General features: G+C 44.0%; 1 protein-coding gene across 7 annotated transcripts; it reads left to right on the top strand.

Annotated features, from left to right (window-relative positions):
* The first annotated feature begins 758 nt into the window (after positions 1-758).
* Positions 759-22,065, top strand: LOC310661563 (bifunctional methylenetetrahydrofolate dehydrogenase/cyclohydrolase 2, mitochondrial-like). 7 transcript variants are annotated; one of them, XR_014503990.1, is made up of 10 exons: positions 759-991; positions 3,093-3,145; positions 3,682-3,724; positions 6,871-7,055; positions 8,770-8,892; positions 12,603-12,755; positions 15,604-15,711; positions 16,395-16,487; positions 19,167-19,326; positions 21,072-22,065. XR_014503990.1 is itself a non-coding variant. In XM_083407901.1 (10 exons), exons 1-10 carry the CDS (start codon positions 837-839, stop codon positions 21,182-21,184), a joined length of 1,152 nt encoding a protein of 383 aa, XP_083264027.1. In that variant the 5' UTR covers positions 781-836; the 3' UTR covers positions 21,185-22,065. The 7 variants fall into 7 exon arrangements, 5 of the variants coding, with proteins under 5 accessions (XP_083264027.1, XP_083264028.1, XP_083264030.1 ...); XM_083407901.1 differs by having other exon boundaries at positions 781-991; positions 19,201-19,326; XM_083407903.1 differs by having other exon boundaries at positions 981-1,214; positions 19,201-19,326.
* Positions 22,066-22,282: the final 217 nt, after the last annotated feature.

Here is a 22,282-nt window from a genome sequence, read left to right as displayed (position 1 = left end):
TGTGCAGCTCTGGCTCGCCAGAGCAGCGATGTCACGCTGGCCACGTGACCTGGAAGTGTCTTCGGACAGCGCTGGCCCCCGGCCTCTTGAGTGAGATGGGCGCACAACCCTAGAGTCTGTTAAGACTGGCCCGTACGGGCAGGGGTACCTTTACCTTTACCTTTAATACACATATCTACCAAATAGTGGCATTCTGTAAGAAAATTGAAGGAATAACTTGAGGCAAAGTTATAATGAAGCTAGTAATTCTTCCAATTCCAGGAAACTACACTAAAGTTAATATGGCTCAGTCATTAGTACAAAATAAATTTAATCGTCATTCAGAAAGAAAGAAAGAAAGAAAGAAAGAGGGAGAGGTAGAGAGAGAGAGAGAGAGGTAGAGAGGTTGAGAGAGACAGAAAGAAAGAGATGTACAGATAGAAAGAGAGAGAGAGAGAGAGAGAGAGAGAAAGAAAGAAAGAAAGAAAGAGAGAGAGAGAGAGAAAGCGGTAGAGATAGAAAGATAGCGAGAGATAGACAGAGATAGATTGAAAGAGAGGGAGAAAAGCGAGAGGGGGTGGTGGAGAGAGAGAGAGAGAAAGAAAGAGAAAGAGAAAAATAGAGAAGACAGATCAGCTCCCCTCCCTGATACAGAGGAAGCCGGTCCCCCTTTCCTTCCTGCCTCTGAGCCACCCCGCTCGGCCTGCCGCACAGCGCCCCTGTCCCTCTCTCGGCGGCGGCGGCGGCGAGGCCTGCCTTTGGGCGGGCGCAGGGAGGAGCCAGAGGCGGAGCCGCCCCGAAGCCGGCCGGCGACCCGGACCGGCGCGAGAGGCCGGCGACGTCCACGGCCTTCGGATATGGCGGCGGCGACGGCGGCAGCGACCTGCGCCCCCGTTTGCCGCCGCCTCGTGCTGCTGCTGCTGCGGAGAAGGCGGCGCGGAGGCTCCCCGCGGCTGCCGTCGGCCGGCAAACGCCTCAGCAGCAGCAGCTCCCTCAGCAGCGGCGTCGTCAGGTGCTGAGGGGAAGAGAAGGGCGTCATGGGAGGCGGGGGCCGAGGGGGTCGTCGTCGGTGGGGCGGGGAGAGCCGAGCACCCCCCCCCAAGTCCTTAAGTGGGGATATTGGGGTCAGGGCCGGCCCACTCCTGAGGCAAGGGGAGGCGGCGGCCTCAGGCGGCAGGATTCGTAGGAGGGACGAGGCTCTCTTCCCTCACTCCATCATTCCAGGGCGCCCTCAGGTGGGCTCGCCTCCTTGGAAGTTACCCGCAGCTGCTGCCCAGATGGCTCGGCCGTGGGTCTTCCTCTCAGGGTTCGAGCTGGGAGAGCAACTCAGGGGGGGATGAGGTCCCTTCAGTGCCCCCCCTCAATAAAATATTTGAGGGAGCCGGTTCTCCCCCCCCCCCACCGCACAAAAAAGTAGATGGGTTTTGCCACTCAAATGGCGTACACATGCCGTGTTGTGTGATTGATTATGTGGGGCGGAGCTTACCTGATTGGTTATGTGATTGATTATTCGGAGCAGAGCTTACCTGATTGATTATGCGATTGATTATTCGGAGCAGAGCTTACCTGATTGGTTATGTGATTGATTATGCAGAGCGGAGCTTACCTGATAGATTATGCGATTGGTTATGGGGGCGGAGCTTACTTGATTGGTTATGTGATTGATTATGTGGGGCAGAGATTACCTGATTGGTTATGAGATTGATTATGCGGGGCAGAGATTATCTGATTGGTTATGTGATCGGTTATGCGGAGCAGAGCTTACCTGATTGGTTATGTGACTGATTATGCGGAACAGAGATTACCTGATTGGTTATGCGATTGGTTATGTGGGGCAGAGCTTACCTGATTGGTTATGAGATTGATTATGCGGGGCAGAGCTTACCTGATTGGTTATGTGATTGGTAATGTGGGGCGGAGCTTACTTGATTGGTGTGATTGATTATGTGGGGCAGAGCTTACTTCGGCCTCCCCAATATTTTATTCAAGTTGACACCCCACGTTGGGCAAAAGATTCTTGTGTTGCGGATGTGTGTGTGTAATTTCTATTATTAAATATTTTTAAAATCATGATTTAAATCGTAAATTTGATTTTAGTCAAATCCACCCTGATTTAACCCAAGCCATAATCCCTGGTTGGGATGTCACCCTTAGTTTGGGATGTGGGTTTGATTTTCTGTGTGTGAGCGGGGAGAAACAAATCAGGTGAAGTGGGCTTGTTCATGTGTAAAGGACCATTGAAAGCACTCCCAGCTTGCTTTCGGAAAGCCACTAGATCAGACTTCCTCGACCTCAGCCCTCCAGATGTTTTTGGCCTACAACTCCCATGATCCCTAGCTAGCAGGACCAGTGGTCAGGGATGTTGGGAATTGTAGTCTCAAAACATCTGGAGGGCCGAGGTTGAGGAAGCCTGCCCTAGATGCTATAGGAGCGAATGCAGGCTCCTTGGCTTCAGCGATAGCAACGCAAAGCCTCCGAAGCGCAGAGGGAGCACTCCCTCCGCGCTCCGGAGGCTTCGTGTTGCTTTCGCTGAAGCCTGGAGAGCGAGAGGGGTTGGTGTGCACCGACCCCTCTCGCTCTCCAGGCTTCAGGGATAGCCGCCTGAAGCCTTCAGAGCGCAGCGCGAGTTCCCGCTGTGTTCTGGAGGCTTCAGGTTCCTTTCGCTGAAGCCAGGAGAGTCTTGCTCTCCCGGCTTCAGCAAAAGGAACCCGAAGCCTTCGCAGCACAGCGGGAACTTGCGCTGCGCTCTGAAGGCTTCAGGGATAGTCGCATGCAGCCCCTTCGGCAGGGAGAGGCTGCACACGGCTATGGCTTCTTTAGCCCCGCGCAGCCTCTCCCGGCTGGAGATTTTTTTTCTTGATTTCCCCCTCTAAAAACTAGGTGCGCCTTATGGGCCAGTGCGCCTTATGGAGCGAAAAATACGGTAATTCCTTTCCGTGAGGTCTTCTCATGGAAACAATATTGACTTGATTGTCGGTAACTCTTTTAAGGCAAGAAGAGCGTAAGCCACGCATGCAGCCACCTGAATTCTGATATGGAAAGTAGCATTTCATAGTGCTGTGACACTGTATATTGGCTGTATGCATAACTCCATCCCTCTTCTTGCTTTAAAGGACCACTGACCCTTCAAGGAAAATGAGGATGACCACATGCACAAGCAACATGGGTATGTGTAGTATTTATAGAATAACCAGAGGTCAGAGAGGAGGGAGGGTGAGCCAGGCAATCTATTAGTTGTAGTTCCCCATTTAAGAGAAGGGTTAAGGAGCGATGGTTATTGGCATAGCTGTCAACTTACAGATTTGAAAATAAGAGACCAGCAGCCTCGAAAATAAGGGACCAGCAGCCAAAATAAGGGATCGACAATTACTTTGATGAAGTACATATTTTGTTGCGTGCAAATGGCTTTAGATACCTATTAGGTCCATAAATTACCATATAGCATATATTCAACACAAAAAAGCAACAATTTGTTGTTGACAAAGCACAGCTGGACATAGAAAGGGCCCCATTACCTTCAGTAGTTTATTTAAGGGACATCATCAATAAGGGACAGCAGCGGGACATGGCGCTGGGATAAGGGACTGTCCCGCCAAATAAGGGACGCTTGCCAGCTATGGTTATTGGACAAACGCCTATTTGCTGACGAGATGCTTCAATAGCAGTGAGAACTCACCAATGTGTACATTTTATTTATTTTAGATATTTTTTACCAACCTTCTGCCTCATACCAAAATCACCCAAGGTAACATACATCCTAAAAAGGTTTTAATTGAAGATAAATCAGATAAAATTAAAATAAGCAGGGAAAGAACAACAGAAAATGACAATGAAAAGTTATAGGATCTGTTACTTTGAGCTGCTGTCTTTGTGGAGGACTGGAATGTGTGGCTTTTTGTTGGCTGTGAATTTTGGTTCCTGGTAACTTACATCTTTTTTGGATATTTTGTGTTCTTTCTCAGAAGTTTTAATTTTAATTCCGACTAGCTTTCTCTATGAATGTGGAAAGTGGCAAATTTGGGAAACCACATGAAGAGTTTGTTCTTGAGCCCAGGAACCAATGCTAAGAAGACAAGATGATTTATTTTTAAACTCCCTCACAAATTTTGGGAAGTCATTTTGTTGGAGGGAAAAGGCCTTGTCTTTGCCTTTTTCTCTAAGGGTTAAAGCTGTGACAACAAATGATTTAAACAACCCTTCTGTGTGCGTTTTTAGCTTTCTTATGCCATATACTTTTTCCAGTTTACCATAATTAAATAACTTTCTCTCAAATGTTCTCCCTACCAGTATCCTGAAATATTTATGGAAGTGGCTGTTGTGTTCTCAAGGCATATATCTGGGCACCATTGATTACAGGCTTCATGGACATGTTTTTCATCAGTCTCAGTTGGCTGGAGGAAAAAATCCTGCTTTAAATTTGGGTGCTAGTGTTGCCGTTCAACCATGCAGAATGTAGGCACCCTATATATAGAAATGAGCGAACCAGTGATATTTTAGGGTGCAGGCTAGCAGGCGGGGCCCATTACTTACATCATAGGCGCCTACACAACACAAAACGCTGTTGCTGTAGGTAAGTTTTATTTTATTTGTTTTTTTATCTTATATTTTGGAAATGTACATCAAGTTTTCTTTTCCTTTTAATTTTTTGTGGGCCCCTAAGCTATAGTTTGTTTAGCTTATACGTAAATCCAGCACTGAGGGCAAGTCATGTCTTGCACGTTGCTCATGCCCCAAGAAAGCCGCAAAAATTAAGGCAGTGATGATAGAGACTTTGCATATAATAGCCAACTTTCATCCTGAGAAAAGTTATGGAAAGAGGAAATAAAACTGACTGCACGCTGCTCGTTGAAAGAAAATTATATGAAAATGATGTATCATTGGTATTTAACACCGAGTAAAATTGCTAAAATGTACAAAACAAGTTCTAAACTGTGTTGGAAATGTAAAGAGAAAGAGGGCATATTTTAGGGAGCAGGCTAGCAGGCGGGGCCCATGACTTACATCATAGGAGCCTACACAACACAAAACACTGTTGCTGTATGGGGGGGGGGTTCCCTTTAAATTTTTTGGTGGGCTCCCAAGAGAATGGGGCCCTAAGCTATAGCTTGTTTCGCTTATATGTAAATCCGGCACTACCTGTATGGGAGACACTGTTATTGGCTATCGAGGAAGGAAGGGTTGTTCAGCCAGTCCAGTTTCCATGCATTGCAAGGGGGTGGGGGCGGGAGAAGGAAATATTTACAATGGTAATACAATAAGGCATGAGATCCCTTCTTCCTTGATTAGCTCTGGAGGAGGAGGGAAGGTTTGCACCCCTAGTTGGAGGAACAGAGTGCAATTTTATGTTGGATGTTAATGTTCAAAGTTTCTGAGGTGAGAATTTTGGTAAGGATTTTTGACAGAATGAACTTTGGCTATACAGTGGTGCCCCGCAAGACGAATGCCTCGCAAGACGGAAAACCCGCTAGACGAAAGGGTTTTCCGTTTTGGAGGTGCTTCACAAAATGAATTTGCTATGGGCTTGCTTCGCAAGACAAAAATGTCTTGCGAGTTTCTGCGGGGTTTTTTTCCCTCCCCCCCCCTTTTCCCCAAGCCGCTTAACAGCTGATCCACTAAAGCCGCTAATAGCCTTTTAGCAGCTAATCCGCTAATCCCTTAAGCCTTTAATAGCCGCTAAACCGCTAATAGCGCTAATCCGCTAAGGTGCTAATGGGCTTGCTTCGCAAGACGAAAAAAACCGCAAGACGAAGAGACTCGCGGAACGGATTCCTTTCGTCTTGCAAGGCACCACTGTATGCCTTTTTGATACAGTCGTATTGGAACAGGATGCCATACTGTTGCATAAGGATTTGTATCATCAAACTCCCTCTGGGATACTGTATAAACCAGCATTTCCCAACCTTGGGTTTCCAGCTGTTTTTGGACTACAACTCCCATCATCCCTTGCTAGGAAGACCAGTGGTCATGGATGATGGGAACTGTGGTCCAAAAACTGCCAAAGACCAAAGGTTGGGAAACACTGATATAAACTCTCCTGGCTTCAGGTCAGAGTGATACACCTTTGTTCCACATTCTGTATTATGAGTTGTTGTGTTTCCTTCCTGGGGTTTGTCTGTTGCTATCGGTGTCGTGCGCTTTGTTGCAGAATTTGTGGATTAATTCACTGTGACTGACTGGAAGGAGATGAATGCAAATGTCTGGCTTTCCCTCTGTTTCAATATGGCAGCCATGTTGTGTTTGTGCTGCACCCACGTAACAGCTCTCGTGTGTTTTGTTATGCCCTACACAGCATTTAGGGACGCGGGTGGCGCTGTGGGTCAAACCACAGAGCCTAGGACTTGCTGACCAGAAGGTTGGCGCTTCGAATCCCCGCCACGGGGTGAGCTCCCGTTGCTCGGTCCCTGCTCCTGCCAACCTAGCAGTTCGAAAGCACATCAAAGTGCAAGTAGATAAATAGGTACCACTGCAGCGGGAAGCTAAGCAGTGTTTCCGTGTGCTGCTCCGGTTCGCCAGAAGTGGCTTAGTCGTGCTGGCCACATGACCCAGAAGCTGTACGCCGGCTCCCTCGGCCAATAAAGCGAGATGAGCGCCGCAACCCCAGAGTCGGCCACAACTGGACCTAATGGTCAGGGGTCCCTTTACCTTTACCTTTACCTTTACACAGCACTTTCTCAAATTCCCAAACCTGTCCACTGATCCAAACAGGTTGCTGATCCCTGTCCTAGGTGCGGTAGCCATATTGTGCTCATGCCATTTATACGCAGGTTAAGGTGTTATAACGGCAACGTTTCTTAATGCACACTTTAGGACGACATCTTTGCTGAGCGGTAAAGTGTTGGCCTTAAAACTTTAGCCTTTTAACGATTCGTTTTTATCCTTTGTATTTTATAGTACCGAAGCAACTATTATCTCAGGGAAAAAGCTGGCTGCCCAGGTCTGCGAGGAGATACGAAAGGATGTAGACTCCTGGCTTGCCCTTGGGAACAAGAGGCCTCATCTCACCGTTGTTTTAGTAGGAGACAACCCAGCCAGTCACACGTATGTGAGAAATAAAGTAAAAGCAGCGGCAGCCGTAGGTATGCCTTTTTCTTCAAACAGTTTTCCGAACAATGGCAGTTTTCTGGACACAATGTGTGTTTCCTTTCAGAGGCTGCATTTCCTGGGAGGTAATCTCCATGCTGGCAGAGGGCAGAATTTGTGGCGTTAATAATAATAATAATAATAATAATAATAATAATAATAATAATTTATTTATACCCCGCCCATCTGGCTAGGTGTCCCCAGCCACTCTGGGCAGCTTCCAACTGAATATTAAAAACAATACAGCATCAGACATTAAAAACTTCCCTGAACAGGGTCGCCTTCAGTTGTCTTTTGAAAATAAAATACTGTATTTTTTGCCCTATAAGACGCACCAGACCATAAGACGCACCTAGTTTTTGGAGGAGCAAAACAAGAAAAAAAATATTCTGAATCCCAGAAGCCAGAACAGCAAGAGGGATCGCTGCGCAGTGAAAGCAGTGATCCCACTTAACGTTCTGGCTTCTGGGATAGCTGCGCAGCCTGCATTCACTCCATTAGACGCACACACATTTCCCCTTACTTTTTAGGAGGGAAAAAGTGCATCATAGAGCGAAAAATATGGTAGTTGTTTATTGCCTTGACATCTGCTGGGAACTCTGTCAGTCTCTCTACTCCCCTTCCCACTCCCATCTCTCCATTTTGGCTCCCCGCTGTTCCCCATTAATTAACAAATCTTGGAACTGACGACTTGCAGAAGTCTCCTCCTCCAGGGCCAGACTTTGGTAATATGGCTCCCAGAGCGAGGACAAAATCGGGCAAACCCCCCACCCTCAAATATTTCTTATTTGTGTTCCCCCTTGCCCTCCCCTCTCTTTTCCCATCCAGGCTCCCCACCCTGAGCTCATTGCAAGGTTCTTTTTCCCAGGCTACTGCATTTTGCTCTCTCTGTCTCTCTGTCGCGCTCTCTCTCTCTCTCATACACACACACACACACACAGAGAGAGAGAGAGAGAGAGATACAGTGGTACCCCGCAAGACGAATGCCTCGGAAGACGAAAAATTCGCAAGACGAAAGGGTTTTTCGTTTTCTGAGGTGTTTCGCAAGACGGATTTTCCTAAGGGCTTGCTTCGCTAGACGAAACGGCCCTGCCTCTCGTGTCATGGCGACGCACACTGCACACACGCATGCTCGCTTCCCCGCTCCTCCGGCTCCCTCCCACCTTCCGGCTGACGGTTAGTGCCTCGCACCGCTGCCCACCCCCCTCGCGCGCTCCCCTCAGAGAGCCGTTGCCGCCAGCGCCTCTCTCTCCCTGGAGTCGCGCTCCTGAGTCCCGCCGCCCTCCAGCAGCCGCGTCGCACAGTGGTACCGGCTGCAGCAGCTGTCCTGCTTCTCCCCGCCCCTCCCCGCCGTTGTCAGTGTTTAAATGCAGTGGTGCTTCGCAAGGCGAAAAAACTCGCACAACGGAAAAACCCGCAGAACGAATTAATTTCGTCTTGCGAGGCACCACTGTACGTTACAAAAGAGTGATCCCGAGAAGGCTAGTAGCATCCCCATGGCTGTGGGTTCCTCACCCACTATCTGTAAGGAAAAATATATTAATAAAATAAACAAACGAATAATTAAATACTGAGTGTGAATTTATTTTAGTATTCTAATTAAAAATGCTACCGATAGATAGAATTGCACAATCTGGATTTTGTTGCATGTGACTAAACGGAACTAATGTTTTGCTGATGATATTGTTTGCTTCCTCTTTTTTACTTTAGGCATTTGCAGTGAAATAATACTGAGGCCCAAAGATATTTCTCAGGAAGAACTTTTAGATCTGACTGGCAGATTAAACAAGGATCCAAGAGTCAGTGGTATATTAATCCAGTTACCTCTGCCAGGTAATGTTATTTTATACAATGTCACAAAGTCGGGTGGTTTTAATAAATAATAATAATAAATTTTTATTTATATCCCGCCCTCCACAGCCGAAGCTGGGCTCAGGGCGGCTAACAACAATCAAAATAATCCAACATTCTAAAAACATTCATTATAAAATTAATTAAAATCAAATTGATGGCAACCATCAATTTTGAGGAATAAATGAGAAAAATCAAGTGCACTTAACTTAGTATAAACCTTGCAACGAGAGAAAAGGTTTATAAATAACCAAACTATTCAGTACCTTGACTGTATTGGTAATTATTTTTCCAACATACAGTGGGGGCATTTTCTGCCCTCGGTAGTAACTTTATTATGAAAGCTGAAAGAGATGATTCTCATCATTTATTTCAAACAACTGCTTCTGGGGGTAATGGCCATATTTTCAATACCACTTTTTATTAATGTGCTTGCAGGCTAGAATGCTGATTTTATTCAGCCGAATCAACCCTGGCGATCAATGGGGTGACAGATTTCGCAGCCAGATCGCCCTCACATCCACCCTGTCACCCCCCCCAACTGTATTACCTGGGTTATGAAGGCGCCCTAAAGACGTTAAAGCAAAGATTATGGGATAATGCACACAGTGACTTGTGATCTCGATCACACGCAGTCAGTCTGTAGTCCGCTGGCAGTAGGAGTACAATATGGGCATGTCTTTAAGTTAACATCTTACATTAAAAGCCTGACAGTACCAAATTATCGAAGGCTTTTCACCAAAGCCAGACTAAACGTCTTTCCTTCTGCAGTGTTGGATGGCAGGTTGAGAGGAGTTCCCTACCAGGACAGACTTTGCTCGTGTGCTCAAGACATCGATTCCATAAAACATATTTTGTTACACTGTGCAAAATATGAGCAAGCCAGGGCTGAACTGATATTACCCTTGCTGGTACCTTTCCCGGGAAAATCGGAGGCTCACTATGTCAGGTTCCTATTGGAAGACCGGACAAACACTAAAACATTAGCAGTGGCAAAGTTTTTATCGGTGGTTGCAAGAACCAGTGATCCCTATATTCTGAACAAAATGCTTGTTTAACCTGGAGGTAGGCTGTATGAATTGTGTAACGATTTGTTGGGTCTCTGGACCGTAAAAAAGATTGATGATGATGATGATTTTATTCACCTGCTTGCAGTTTCTACCCCAGAACTACTCGGTAAGGGCAAATTATACATTTCATAAATAAATGAGAATGAAAGATTGACCACATGGTGGCAGTGTAATATAAACTGAACCAGGCTCAACACTGTTCTTTGACTCTTTGCATCATAGACAAACTTAAAACTTGTGTGGTGAATGCAGGTTAGGCTGTTCTCTTATGTACTGCAAAGGCAAGGCTATGAATTCTTGTGCATGGAGGTAGCTCTAAAGACAAGCTTTAAAGCCTCAGCAGTATTGCTCAGAGCATCAGTTGCCAACTTGATGTTTGCAAGGGCAGTCGATGTGTGACCTGTGTATCTGACATAATTGAACCTGATTACTCAAAGGTTGGGATGCGGGTGGGTTAAACCACAGAGCCTAGGACTTGCCAATCAGAAGGTCGGCGGCTCGAATCCCCGCGACGGGGTGAGCTCCCGTTGCTCAGTCCCAGCTCCTGCCAACCTAGCAGTTTGAAAGCATGTCAAAGTGCAAGTAGATAAATAGGTACCACTCTGGCGGGAAGGTAAACGGCATTTCCGTGCGCTGCTCTGGTTCGCCAGAAGCGGCTTAGTCATGCGGGCCACATGACCCGGAAGCTGTACACCGGCTCCCTCGGCCAGTAAAGCGAGATGAGTGCCGCAACCCCAGAGTCGGCCACGACTGGACCGAATTGTCAGGGGTCCCTTTACCTTTACCTTACTCCAAAGGCAGTAAAAGATGTCTTGAGGAAAAACTATTTGTATGCTGCACTGTTGACAGATTTGTCCTTGGAAATGATCAGATTTAACTCCAAACTCATGATTTCCAAGGTCATAGCCAGAATGCACATATGGCTCTCGTCACTGGATTGTGGACCTAGAATTGTAATAAAAGGGTGCCCCTTTTCCATCACCAAGTTCTTTGGCTTGGTGAATTTTGAAACCAAAAATAAGAAGGCAGGTCAAACCTCAGCAGTCCTTTTGGACAGCCGAAAAACATTCGTTGTTCTCCCATTCAACCATGAGCCCAAATTGCCACAGTCCAGGTTATTGACCAGAAGTTCTGCATGAAACGTCCACCAGAGCCTCTTCATCCTCTAAAGGCAGCTCAAACAGTCGGATAGGTTTTGCTTTTGTGGATGGTCTGTAGGAGGAGATCATCCGTCCAGATCAGGTTGACAGTAATGCTAAGGATATGTGCTGGTGATCTCCAGAAACCCACAGAACAGATTGTGGACATCAAAAATCTAGGAGTACAGTGGTACCTTGGTTGTCGAACTTTTTTTTTTAAGAAAAGTTTTTATTGTTAAAATAATTCAGCATTAATACACACATATTGTGAATATACAAACATACATTTCATACAATCCTTAAAAATGTTCAAACATACCTACACTCAATCCCACAGATAATTCCTTTTCCCATCACCATCCACCACCTTTGTGTTAGGCTTCCAATCTACTCAATTGCAGTTTCTTTCCACTTCTATTACTTTCTTTCACACGCCTTTAACCTAATTTCATGCTTTTTTCCTATTACAACAAACAAGTTCCATTTTAAATACTAAATAAGATGGATAACAATGTGTAATAGAAAAAAAAGCTTGGGTGTCGAACTTAATCCATTCCGGGAGTCTGTTCGACTACTGAAACCTTTCGAAAACCAAAGCACGGATTCCAGTTGGCTGCACGAGCTTCCTGCACTCAATTGGAAGCTGTGTCGGACGTTCAACTTCCAAAAAACATTCACAAACTGGAACAGTTCCTTCCAGGTTTGCGGCGTTCAGGAGCCAATTTGTTCGGGAGCCAAGCCGTTCAACTACCAAGGTACCACTGTTTTGTTGCTGTTGTTGTTTAGTTGTTTAGTCGTGTCCGACTCTTCCTGACCCCATGGACTAGAATACACCAGGCACTCCTGTCTTCCACTGCCTCCCGCAGTTTGGTCAAACTCATGCTGGCAGCTTCGAGAACACTGTCCAACCATCTCGTCCTCTGTCATCCCCTTCTCCTTGTGCCCTCCATCTTTCCCAACATCAGGGTCTTTTCCAGGGAATCTTCTCTTCTCATGAGGTAGCCAAAGTATTGGAGCCTCAGCTTCAGGATCTGTCCTTCCAGTGAGCACTCAGGGCTGATTTCCTTCAGAATGGATACGTTTGATCTTCTTGCAGTCCATGGGACTCTCAAGAGTCTCCTCCAGCACCATAATTCAAAAGCATCCATTCTTCGGCGATCAGCCTTCTTTATGATCCAGCTCTCACTTCCATACATCACCACTGGGAAAACCATAGCTTTAACTATACGGACCTTTGTTGGCAAGGTGATGTTTCTGCTTTTTAAGACGCTGTCTAGGTTTGCCATCGCCTTTCTCCCAAGGAGCAGGCGTCTTTTAATTTCGTGACTGCTGTCACGAAATTCAGGTACCACTGTAGTGGTAAATATATCCTCGTAGAATCCTAGAAACATCCTCCTGCTCAACCCTGTTTGTTATCCGCTGAACATAAAGCCCATCAGACAAGTTCCAAATAACAAAAAGGACATGAAATTGTATTTTCCAGGTCACATTGATGAAAGAACTGTGTGTAACACTGTTGCCCCTGAAAAGGATGTGGATGGTTTTCATATTTTCAATATAGGACAACTGTGTCTTGACCAACCTTCTGTTATACCTGCCACTGCTGCTGCTGTCTGGGAAATAATAAAAAGAACAGGTAGGAGAAATGAGGTGTTTCAGAGAAATATAGGGTATCAAGTTATACGATCCTGCGGTGCTTAGATCCTAAATGAAATAGGAGATGCTATAAAATTTGGATTTGCACTGTGGTTTGTTTCATTGGATATGCTTAGCCCATCTTTTTGTTTTAAGGAGTGCACCAACATATTTTTGGTTAATATTTAGCAGTGGGGTACAAGGTGCAGAAAAACCACAGTTTTCTCTCTTTTTTGATCCCTGTTGCTTTCAGGCAACCAGTGTGGTATAGCGGTTAGAGTGGTCAGCTAGATATGGGGAAACTTGTTTTCAAATGGGAGACTGGATTAGTCACTATTTTTCAGCTTAAACTAGAAGAAGAGAAGAAGAAGAGTTTGGATTTGATACCCCGCCTTTCACTCCCTTTAAGGAGTCTCAAAGCGGCTAACATTCTCCTTTCCCTTCCTCCCCCACAACAAACACCCTGTGAGGTGAGTGGGTCTGAAAAACTTCAGAGAAGTGTGACTAGCCCAAGGTCACCCAGCAGCTGCATGTGGAGGAGCGGAGACGCGAACCCGGTTCCCCAGATTACGAGACTACCGCTCTTAACCACTACACCACACTGGCTCTCAACTACCTTGCAGAGTCCTTATGAGGATAAGATGGCAGGTGAACCCTGCACATCACCTTGAGGTCATTGGAGGAAAGACAGGACATAAATGTAACAATTTAATAATAATTTCCCAAAAAGGTAGCGATTGTAATATATTTTTTTTTATGTGTAATACAGTCACTCTGGCTGGACCAGTCAAAATTTGGGCAGCTGAGTTGTGCACTAATTTTTTGGGTTGTTTTTAGCAGCAGCCCCCAAGGCAGTGCATTACTTTAACCCAGCCCAGGATGTTTCCAGAACTTAATTCTTACCAGAGTGTAAATCAAGAGTAGGCACCTCATCTAATAATAATAATAATAATAATAATAATAATAATAATAATAATAATAATTTATACCCCGCCCATCTGGCTGGGTTTCCCCAGCCACTCTGGGCAGCTTCCAACAAAACACTGAAATACAATAACCTATTAAACATTAAAAGCTTCCCTAAACAGGGCTGCCTTCAGATGTCTTCTAAAAGTTTGGTAGTTATTGTTCTCTTTGACATCTGGTGGGAGGGCGTTCCACAGGGTGGGTGCCACTACCAAGAAGGCCCTCTGCCTGGTTTCCTGTAACTTGGCTTCTCACAGCGAGGGAACTGCCAGAAGGCCCTCGGCGCTGGACCTTAGTGTCCAGGCAGAACGATGGGGGTGGAGACGCTCCTTCTATATAGAGCTACATAAATATGTAAGCTCTGGTTTAAAGTCTGGCTTTGATCTAAGATGTGGTATTTCAAGATGGAACTATCTAGCGAGCTATTACCTCCGAAAGGGATACAGCTTTGCTGTATTGTAGTACCTTGGATCCTGAACCCCTTGGTACTCGGACGTTTTGGCTCCTGAATGCCTCAAACCCGGAAGTGAGTGTTCCAGTTTGCGAACGTCTTTGGAACCTGAATGTCCAGCGGGGCTTCTGCAGCTTCTGATTGGCTGTAGGAGCTTCCTGCAGCCAATCAAAAACCACACTTTGGTTTCCGAACGTTTTGGAAGTTGAACGGACTTCCGGAACGGATTCCATTCGACTTCCAAGGTACAACTGTAAGGTCAGTCACATAATGGTTAATTCAGCAAAAAAGGAGCACTTAACTATGGTACCCTACCACAGTTTCTATACTAGAAAAAGAACAAATGTTTCCAAAAGGAAAATTATGTTCAATAGCTAGATCTGGTTTTCCTGTCGCAAGGACGGCCACTCGCCACATGAACCAAACTGGGCTCTGAATGTGGCATTCAAGGACCTTCTCTTTGTGCCCCCTCTGAAGGAGGTACAGAGAGTGGCAACATGAGAACGTTTTAGTGGTAGCTCCCAGATTATGGAATACTCTCCCCAGAGAGATAATTCTGTTGACATCACTATCTACTTTTAGGTGCCGGGGGGGGGGGAAATCTTCTTTTTTTAAATAATATTTTTATTAAGGTTTTTACATAAAAAAAAACAGAAAAATACAAAAATACAAAACGACAAAAAACAACAACGCAACAGAAAAAAAGAGAAGGAAAAAGACAAATAAAAACAATTCCATCTTCATAATATTCCTTGCATTTACTTATTTCCCAGACTTCCCCACACCTCCCCTCGCTGTATTCCAGTTCATATATTTGATCAGCAAATCCCTTCCCTCTGTCTTAACTGATCTTTATCTTAATTTTGATATCTTAATCTGTCTTGATCTCAATATCTTAAAATATTAAGTCTTTTAATTTTACACCTTTTTACTAATAACCTTTTACTTTCAATCTGATGTCATCCTAACATTCATTAATCTTATAATATTTTTGTAAATAATCTTTGAATTTCTTCCAATCTTCTTCCACCGTCTCTTCTCCCTGGTCTCTGATTCTGCCAGTCATTTCTGCCAATTCCATATAGTCCATTACTTTCATCTGCCATTGCAAAAAATCTTCTTTTACCCAGACCTTCTTTACCCAAGCCCTTAATTTGGAGGATTTCAGATATTTGTGCCCTCTTTCAACTGGTGGGGTGCGTTAGACCTGCCTTTTATATGTATGGATTTCTTAAAGGTTTTATTCTGCTTTGACACTACGTTGGTTTTAATCTTCGTACTATTTTGTTAGACGTTTTGGGTGATGTTTTGTAAAGAAAAGCCACTGATGGCAATTCATAATAATCCAACATTTCAAATCTGTACGATCGAAGGCCTTTCATTCCATAGGAATGAGTCACTCTCTTCGATATTATTTTTCTCCTTCTGAAAGGAATACAGACATTTGGAAGGAACGTCGTTGTCGTTGGGAGATCAAAGAATGTTGGAATGCCTATTTCCATGCTTTTACATACCGACGGAGGACATGAAAGGCCCGGAGGTATGTTGAATAACATTCTGTTTTGTTGAAACCCTCAGCACAGAGAAAAGGGAAGGTTCAAAGGAAGAAAAAATAGTTCGTAAGCATCTAAATGCATAACAGGATTTAGAATGTCTGATTTTCAAAATAATGTTTTAGATCCTTAGCTTTTAGAGACATAACCCATTTTGCTATTTGTATACTCTTACCTGCCCATATAGTATGATGAATGCCAGCTGTCCTTAAGAGAATCTGCTGGACATTTGGCACTGAGTAATTTTGACCTTCCAAACTGTGATCTTTCGGACTACTCTAGAGTTTGAGTTTGAGATAAGATGAGGATATTTTCGGATGTCAGTGTTTCTTTTTAATGTTTGTAGGGGAAAAGAAGGCCACGGTTACAAAGTTCTCTTGCACACGCCCCATTTATTTCAATGGGCCTCGCACAGAATAATTTTCCAGTGGACTGTGCCAAAAGTGCATTCTAGAATGAAAACCTTGTGTGATAAGACATTTGTATTACTTTTGAGGCTTCCAGAAATAGAATTTATTTTACAGGGTCTGATACTGTACTTCCAACATAATGGCAAACTAAAGAAAGTGCTATAAACAGTGTGCTAACACTAGGACGATCATTTCAATCATTACTGCATTGTAGTAAATGTAAATGATCAGTATTTGGGACTAATACATATGTATTTCAGGTGATGCTACAGTTACAATTGCTCACAGATATACACCCAAAGATCAACTGAAGATCCATACGCAGCTTGCTGATATTGTAATAGTTGCTGCAGGTAACGTAGCACTGCCAATGTTTTAAAATACAATAAAATTCAAATATACACACACATCCCGCTTTACAAATGTTCATTATGGAAAAATTCTCATGTCCAAATATGAGGAATTAGTACCCAAACCTTGCTATACACACGGCAGATTCAGATATCTGCAAGGAGCAGGGAGCGATTGAACAAATAAGAGAGCATTTCTTCTAGGTGTTCCCAAGGGTTTGTTTGGTCTTTTTGCTTTTGGGTGAGGGTGTGGTAGGGAATGCCAGGAGCTCGTCCTACACTCGAGTAGGACCCTGGCAGAGACACATGCCCGACTGGCATGTTCTCTCCCTCCTGGTCTTTTGTTTGGGAGATTCAAAAGCTTTCTTCAGCCCGAACATCACAGCAACCGATGCCAACAGACACCGGGACACTTAGGGATCCGCAGAGTGTTCGCAGTTTGCGTAACAGACCTCAGCAACACCGCATTTTGGCTAATCTACTTTAAAGGTAAAGGGTAAAGGGACCCCTGACCATTAGGTCCAGTTGCGGCTCATCTCGCTTTATTGGCCGAGGGAGCCAGCGTACAGCTTCCGGGTCATGTGGCCAGCATGACTAAGCCACTTCTGGCGAACCAGAGCAGTGCATGGAAACGCTGTTTACCTTCCTGCCAGAGCGGTACCTATTTATCTACTTGCACTTTGACGTGCTTTTGAACTGCTAGGTTGGCAGGAGCAGGGACCGAGCAACGGGAGCTCACCCCGTGGCGGGGATTTGAACCGCCGACCTTCTGATCGGCAAGTCCTAGGCTCTGTGGTTTAACCCCCAGCGCCACCCACGTCCCTCTTTATTTACGCGTCTACTTTATTTACTTTATTTACATATAAATATACACGGAGCACTGCAACATGGCTCCCTCTCTAGCATCAGACAGCAAAGAGAGAAAGAACAAAGGACAATAGTCCCACTTCACAGAACACAGTAACACAAACATCCTGTCTCCGTCACTTCCCACACTGTGGAATCAAAACATACACCGTCATGTGATAGACAACAATCCCATGACTGCAATCACAGAGCAGGAATTCTAACAGGGAACACATTAGAGAATTTCCCATAGGAATCAGTTGCAATCATCAACTCATATGCGAACCCTTGCCTAGTTAACAATTTCCAAGGAATGCATTATGTTTTGTAAGTGGGGCCTGTGTGTAGGTCTGAAAGTCACTATTATGTTGTCTCTGTGACCGCAAACTTCGCATGTTTCATGCTTGTGCCGCAGTAAAGTGAAAATTGCATGGATTTTATGGGTGCAAGCTATGGCGCAGGCTCACTTTCGCACTGAAGAGTTCACATTTTCACTAGCAGCTATTTATGCAAAGCAGCCCAGCATTTACTTAACTTGCCTAGAATTTGGCAAGAGCTTGGGAACAATGGCATTTTAGGAATAAAAAATTTCAGAGTGTCTAGCATTTACAAGAATAGTACAGAATTAATAAATAGGGAGATGGAAAACTTTGGTCCTGGGTTCTACCGTCCTTATATCCAAATTACAGCCAGGTTTACAGTTGCAGTATTGGAATTGTAAAAATGCTGTATTTATTATGCAATAGGTTTAAGTTATATAAGCAAGAGGTTTTATTTTGAAATCCTTGGGGGTGAGGAGGAGCTGATAGCTCATGGTAGCCCAAAATGTCTGTGGAAAAAATCAACCTCAAACTTAGAAATGCCTTAGTTGCCTAATTACACCTGAGTATTTGCAGAATTCTTGGTACGCCAATATAATTATAGGCCTGTTTAATTCTACAAATACCAACATTTTCTGAGGATTATTTTCCCCCTCCCTTCCTCCAGAGGTCTGTAATTCTTCTTCGTAACTTGCCCTTGAAGGTTGTAGTGGCAGTGCTGGCCTTTTTTGCTATTCTGCTAGTCTATAAGGTTCGAGGGACTTATGGTTTCTAAATATTTGTTTCCAGCCATGCCCAATGCTATAAACACACCACTACACACCTTCCCAACATTTCTCTGATGACAATAGTGATGTCCTATTATTATTATTATTATTATTATTATTATTATTATTATTATTATTATTTATACCCCACTCACCTGACTGAGTTGCCCCAGCCACTTTGGGCAGCTTCCAACATATATAAAAACATAATAAAGCGTTAAACATTTTAAAAACTCCCCTATACGGAGCTGCCTTCAGATGTCTTCTAAAGCAGGGGTCAGCAAACTTTTTCAGCAGGGGGTCGGTCCACTGTCCCTCAGACCTCCATATTTTGAAGGGGGGGAAATGACCGAATTCCTATGCCCCACAAATAACCCAGAGATGCATTTTAAATAAAAGCACACATTCTACTCATGTAAAAACACCAGGCAGGCCCCACAAATAATCCAGAGATGTATTTTAAATAAAAGGGCACATTCTACTCATGTAAAAACATGCTGATTCCCAGACCGTCCGCAGGCCGGATTTAGAAGGCGAGTGGGCCGGATCCGGCCCCCAGACCTTAGTTTGCCTACCCAAGTTCTAAAGGCTGTATAGTTACTCGTCTCCTTGGCTCGCATAACCATACCATCTATAATTTCTCCGATGAAACTATGGACGTAATGACTGAGGTATTAGTATCCCTCATCAAATATAAAGTGCTTAAAAGCTTAAGTATTCACATTTCTCCCCCCCCCCCCGCCCCTCAGGATCTGTGAATCCTAATTGGATTGGTGGTTTCAGGTGTCCCCAAGCTGATTACTTCTGATATGGTTAAAGAAGGGGCAGCAGTGATCGATGTCGGGATCAACCATATCCACGATCCTCTCACAGGAAGGACCAACTTAGTCGGGGATGTGGACTTTGAAGGTAAGCAAAATGGCAGTGGGTTTTTTTTGGGGGGGGGGAGTAGGAATCTGTTCCAGTTACAACTGCTCTTGAAGCAGCGAGTTTAAATAACACATTATTTTTCCCTTGGCCAAAAGAGAAATATTAAGAGCCATACTGAAAGTTAACCCACATATTTAGAGGAATTGGACACCCTAGAGAATCTGAAGGGTGCTTTACCCAGCTATTTCCTTGAGTAACCTTTGAGAAAGTTCATCTCATGGGGCTTATCAGTACTTCCATTTTCTCTTGTAATTTTCTTTTATGTTAAGCATTTTAATAGTGTTGTGTGTGTGCATATATTCATATGATTTAAACATTAACCAACAGTGTTCTGCTAATATAGTTCTTTCACACACAAAAAAACCCCCCAGTACCTAATGTAAAATGTGTCCCAGGTTTGCAAATACTTTGTTCAAAGAACTATGTATTTTCTCCTTACATGGCTCTTGCTAACTAAAGGGAGATGAGTATTCTGGCCTAATATATCCTATTTGGCCTGAACTTCTCCACTGTAAAAAAGCCCCAAGAATGAGGGCTTCCAAAGCTGAGGATCCAGTTTGTCAAGGATGGATTTTGTTGCTTTTACAAGCTGAAAAAACATTGAAAGTACCGAAGGCATTGCAAAATGTTGATACTGTTCCACCAAGTTTAGCTGTATTTAGAGAATTAAAACACACCACCTAAAATAGATGCTTTGATGTATTTGTGGACAACCTTCCCCAAACTTGATTTGGAATGGACCCTTCTAAAATGGCCTTACGGTGACACTTTTCAGATCAGGCCTAATTTACACTATCAGCTCAGACCTGCTCCAGTCTCTTGTGTTCCCATAAATTTCAATGAAAACATGACAGTTGCTTGAGAAACAACAAACCTTTAGCTCTTCCCACCTCCTTGTGAGGTCCCCCCCCCCCCCCCCGCACCGAGAACAGGAGTTATACTTTCAAGATTTATGAGCATCCCTTGATTTCTTCTGAAATAAACATGGCTTTAATTTTAGGACTCAAGTACAGAACTTAGCGGGACGTGGGTGGCGCTGTGGGTTAAACCACAGAGCCTAGGGCTTGCCGATCAGAAGGTCGGCGGTTCAAATCCCCGCGACGGGGTGAGCTCCCGTTGCTCGGTCCCTGCTCCTGCCAACCTAGCAGTTTGAAAGCACGTCAAAGTACAAGTTTACCTTCCGGTAGGAAGGTAAACGGTGTTTCTGAGCGCTGCTCTGGTTTGCCAGAAGCGGCCTAGTCATGCTGGCCACATGACCTGGAAGCTGTACGCCGGCTCCCTCGGCCAGTAAAGCGAGATGAGCGCCGCAACCGCAGAGTCTGTCACGACTGGACCTAATGTTGAGGGGTCCCTTTACCTTTTAAAGTACTTAGCACAAATAAATTCTTGTTCTCAGTGTATAGATTGGGGGGTGGAGACTGATTTGGCCAAGGCCTCATAATGAATCTGTAACAAAGGAAGACTTCAACCCATCTTTGGAGTTGATTCGCAGATATCAACTGCGATTAATCTTATGAAATAATAAATTCGATGATCAGACTCTAAAATCCTGGGATTGGAAAAAAAACAAACCATTTTGAAATGTATTGCCTATTGGCATCTGTAATTTGACCAGCAAACAGAAATGTTGTTCCTCACACCGTTGTTTGTGGATTGCTTTGTCTGATGACCAGCATATTAACTTAAGTTTTATTTGCATTTTCTATTGCTCCCCACCCCCCCAGAGGTAAAGAAGAAAGCTGGTTTCATCACGCCAGTCCCGGGAGGCGTAGGACCAATGACAGTTGCTATGGTTTTGAAGAATACATTAATTGCAGCCAAGAAGCTTATTTATTAATACCTATGAATTCAAGCCATTCTATTTATTGATACATATACATTTATTTTTCTGACAAATATATTTATTTCTAAATTGTATTTATTCATGTCAGAATATGGACAATGGGTTTCTTTGCATACTTACAAAAATGTTTATTACTTCTGCTGCTGAATATGCACCTACTCTCTTCATGTCCCGATGTGTGTGATTTCTCTATGTAATTCCAGTCTAAGAACCTGGTCCAAGTTTGAGGTGTGCAGTTTTTGCAAAACATCCCTCGCCAATGCAAGTCTCTTTTGCAACAGAGAAGGAGATCTGGGCCTGAGCTTTAACTGCATGCCACACTCTAGCCAAGGATAATAAAGGGCTCATACTTTGAACTACATTATGCATAAGGGGGGAAACTCCCAGAACCCGGTATGCTCGATAGAAATAAATCAGGAATTTGAAAAGCCAGGTATTGATAACTGAACATGTATGAAAACACTAAAAACAAAGTGAATTGTGTGTGGTTTTTGAAAGCATGCTTAGTATTTGCTATTGCTGTAATCCCAAGTCAGAGGTGAAAAAGTCGTTCCAAAGGGAGTTAATATACTTCATTGCAATCCGCTTCTATGTCTAGTTTTGCCCTCGCGTCCCAAAATACAGTATCAGTATCATTCCTATTTAGATTAATAGATGTGAGCTGACCAATTTCGTTCTCATTGAAGAAGCATCATTTCCGTCAAGAAGGGACAGGAGAACATCTGTAAAATTAATTGATTCTGTATTGGAGAATTCAAAATATTTTTAAAATGACTACATTATTGATCATCAACTTTAAAAAAATCCTTCTGAATTGTATTTCCATTCCAGTGAACTGTAATATTAAAACAATACCCATGATTGCTGAAACTAAACCATACGGATGAAGGACCTGATTATTATTTTTTCATTGACTCATTGTAGAAGCTGGTGCAAGACCAGCTAGGTGTCTGTCGGTCTTTATTCCAGTTGGAGGAGGGGCTTGAATCTAAAGACTCATTCAGTAGTAGTTGCTATAATTCCAAGCAAGTGCTTGAATGAAGAAAGATTTTCTTCAAATGAATGGATAAATCCACAGTAAATCAATTGAGG

Source organism: Podarcis tiliguerta (genome assembly GCF_965153285.1).
Source record: "Podarcis tiliguerta genome assembly, chromosome: 13".
In the NCBI taxonomy this organism is placed as follows: Eukaryota; Metazoa; Chordata; class Lepidosauria; order Squamata; family Lacertidae; genus Podarcis; species Podarcis tiliguerta.
The sequence above is the reverse complement of the archived record's forward strand: the minus strand, read 5'-3'. Positions and strand labels throughout refer to the sequence as shown.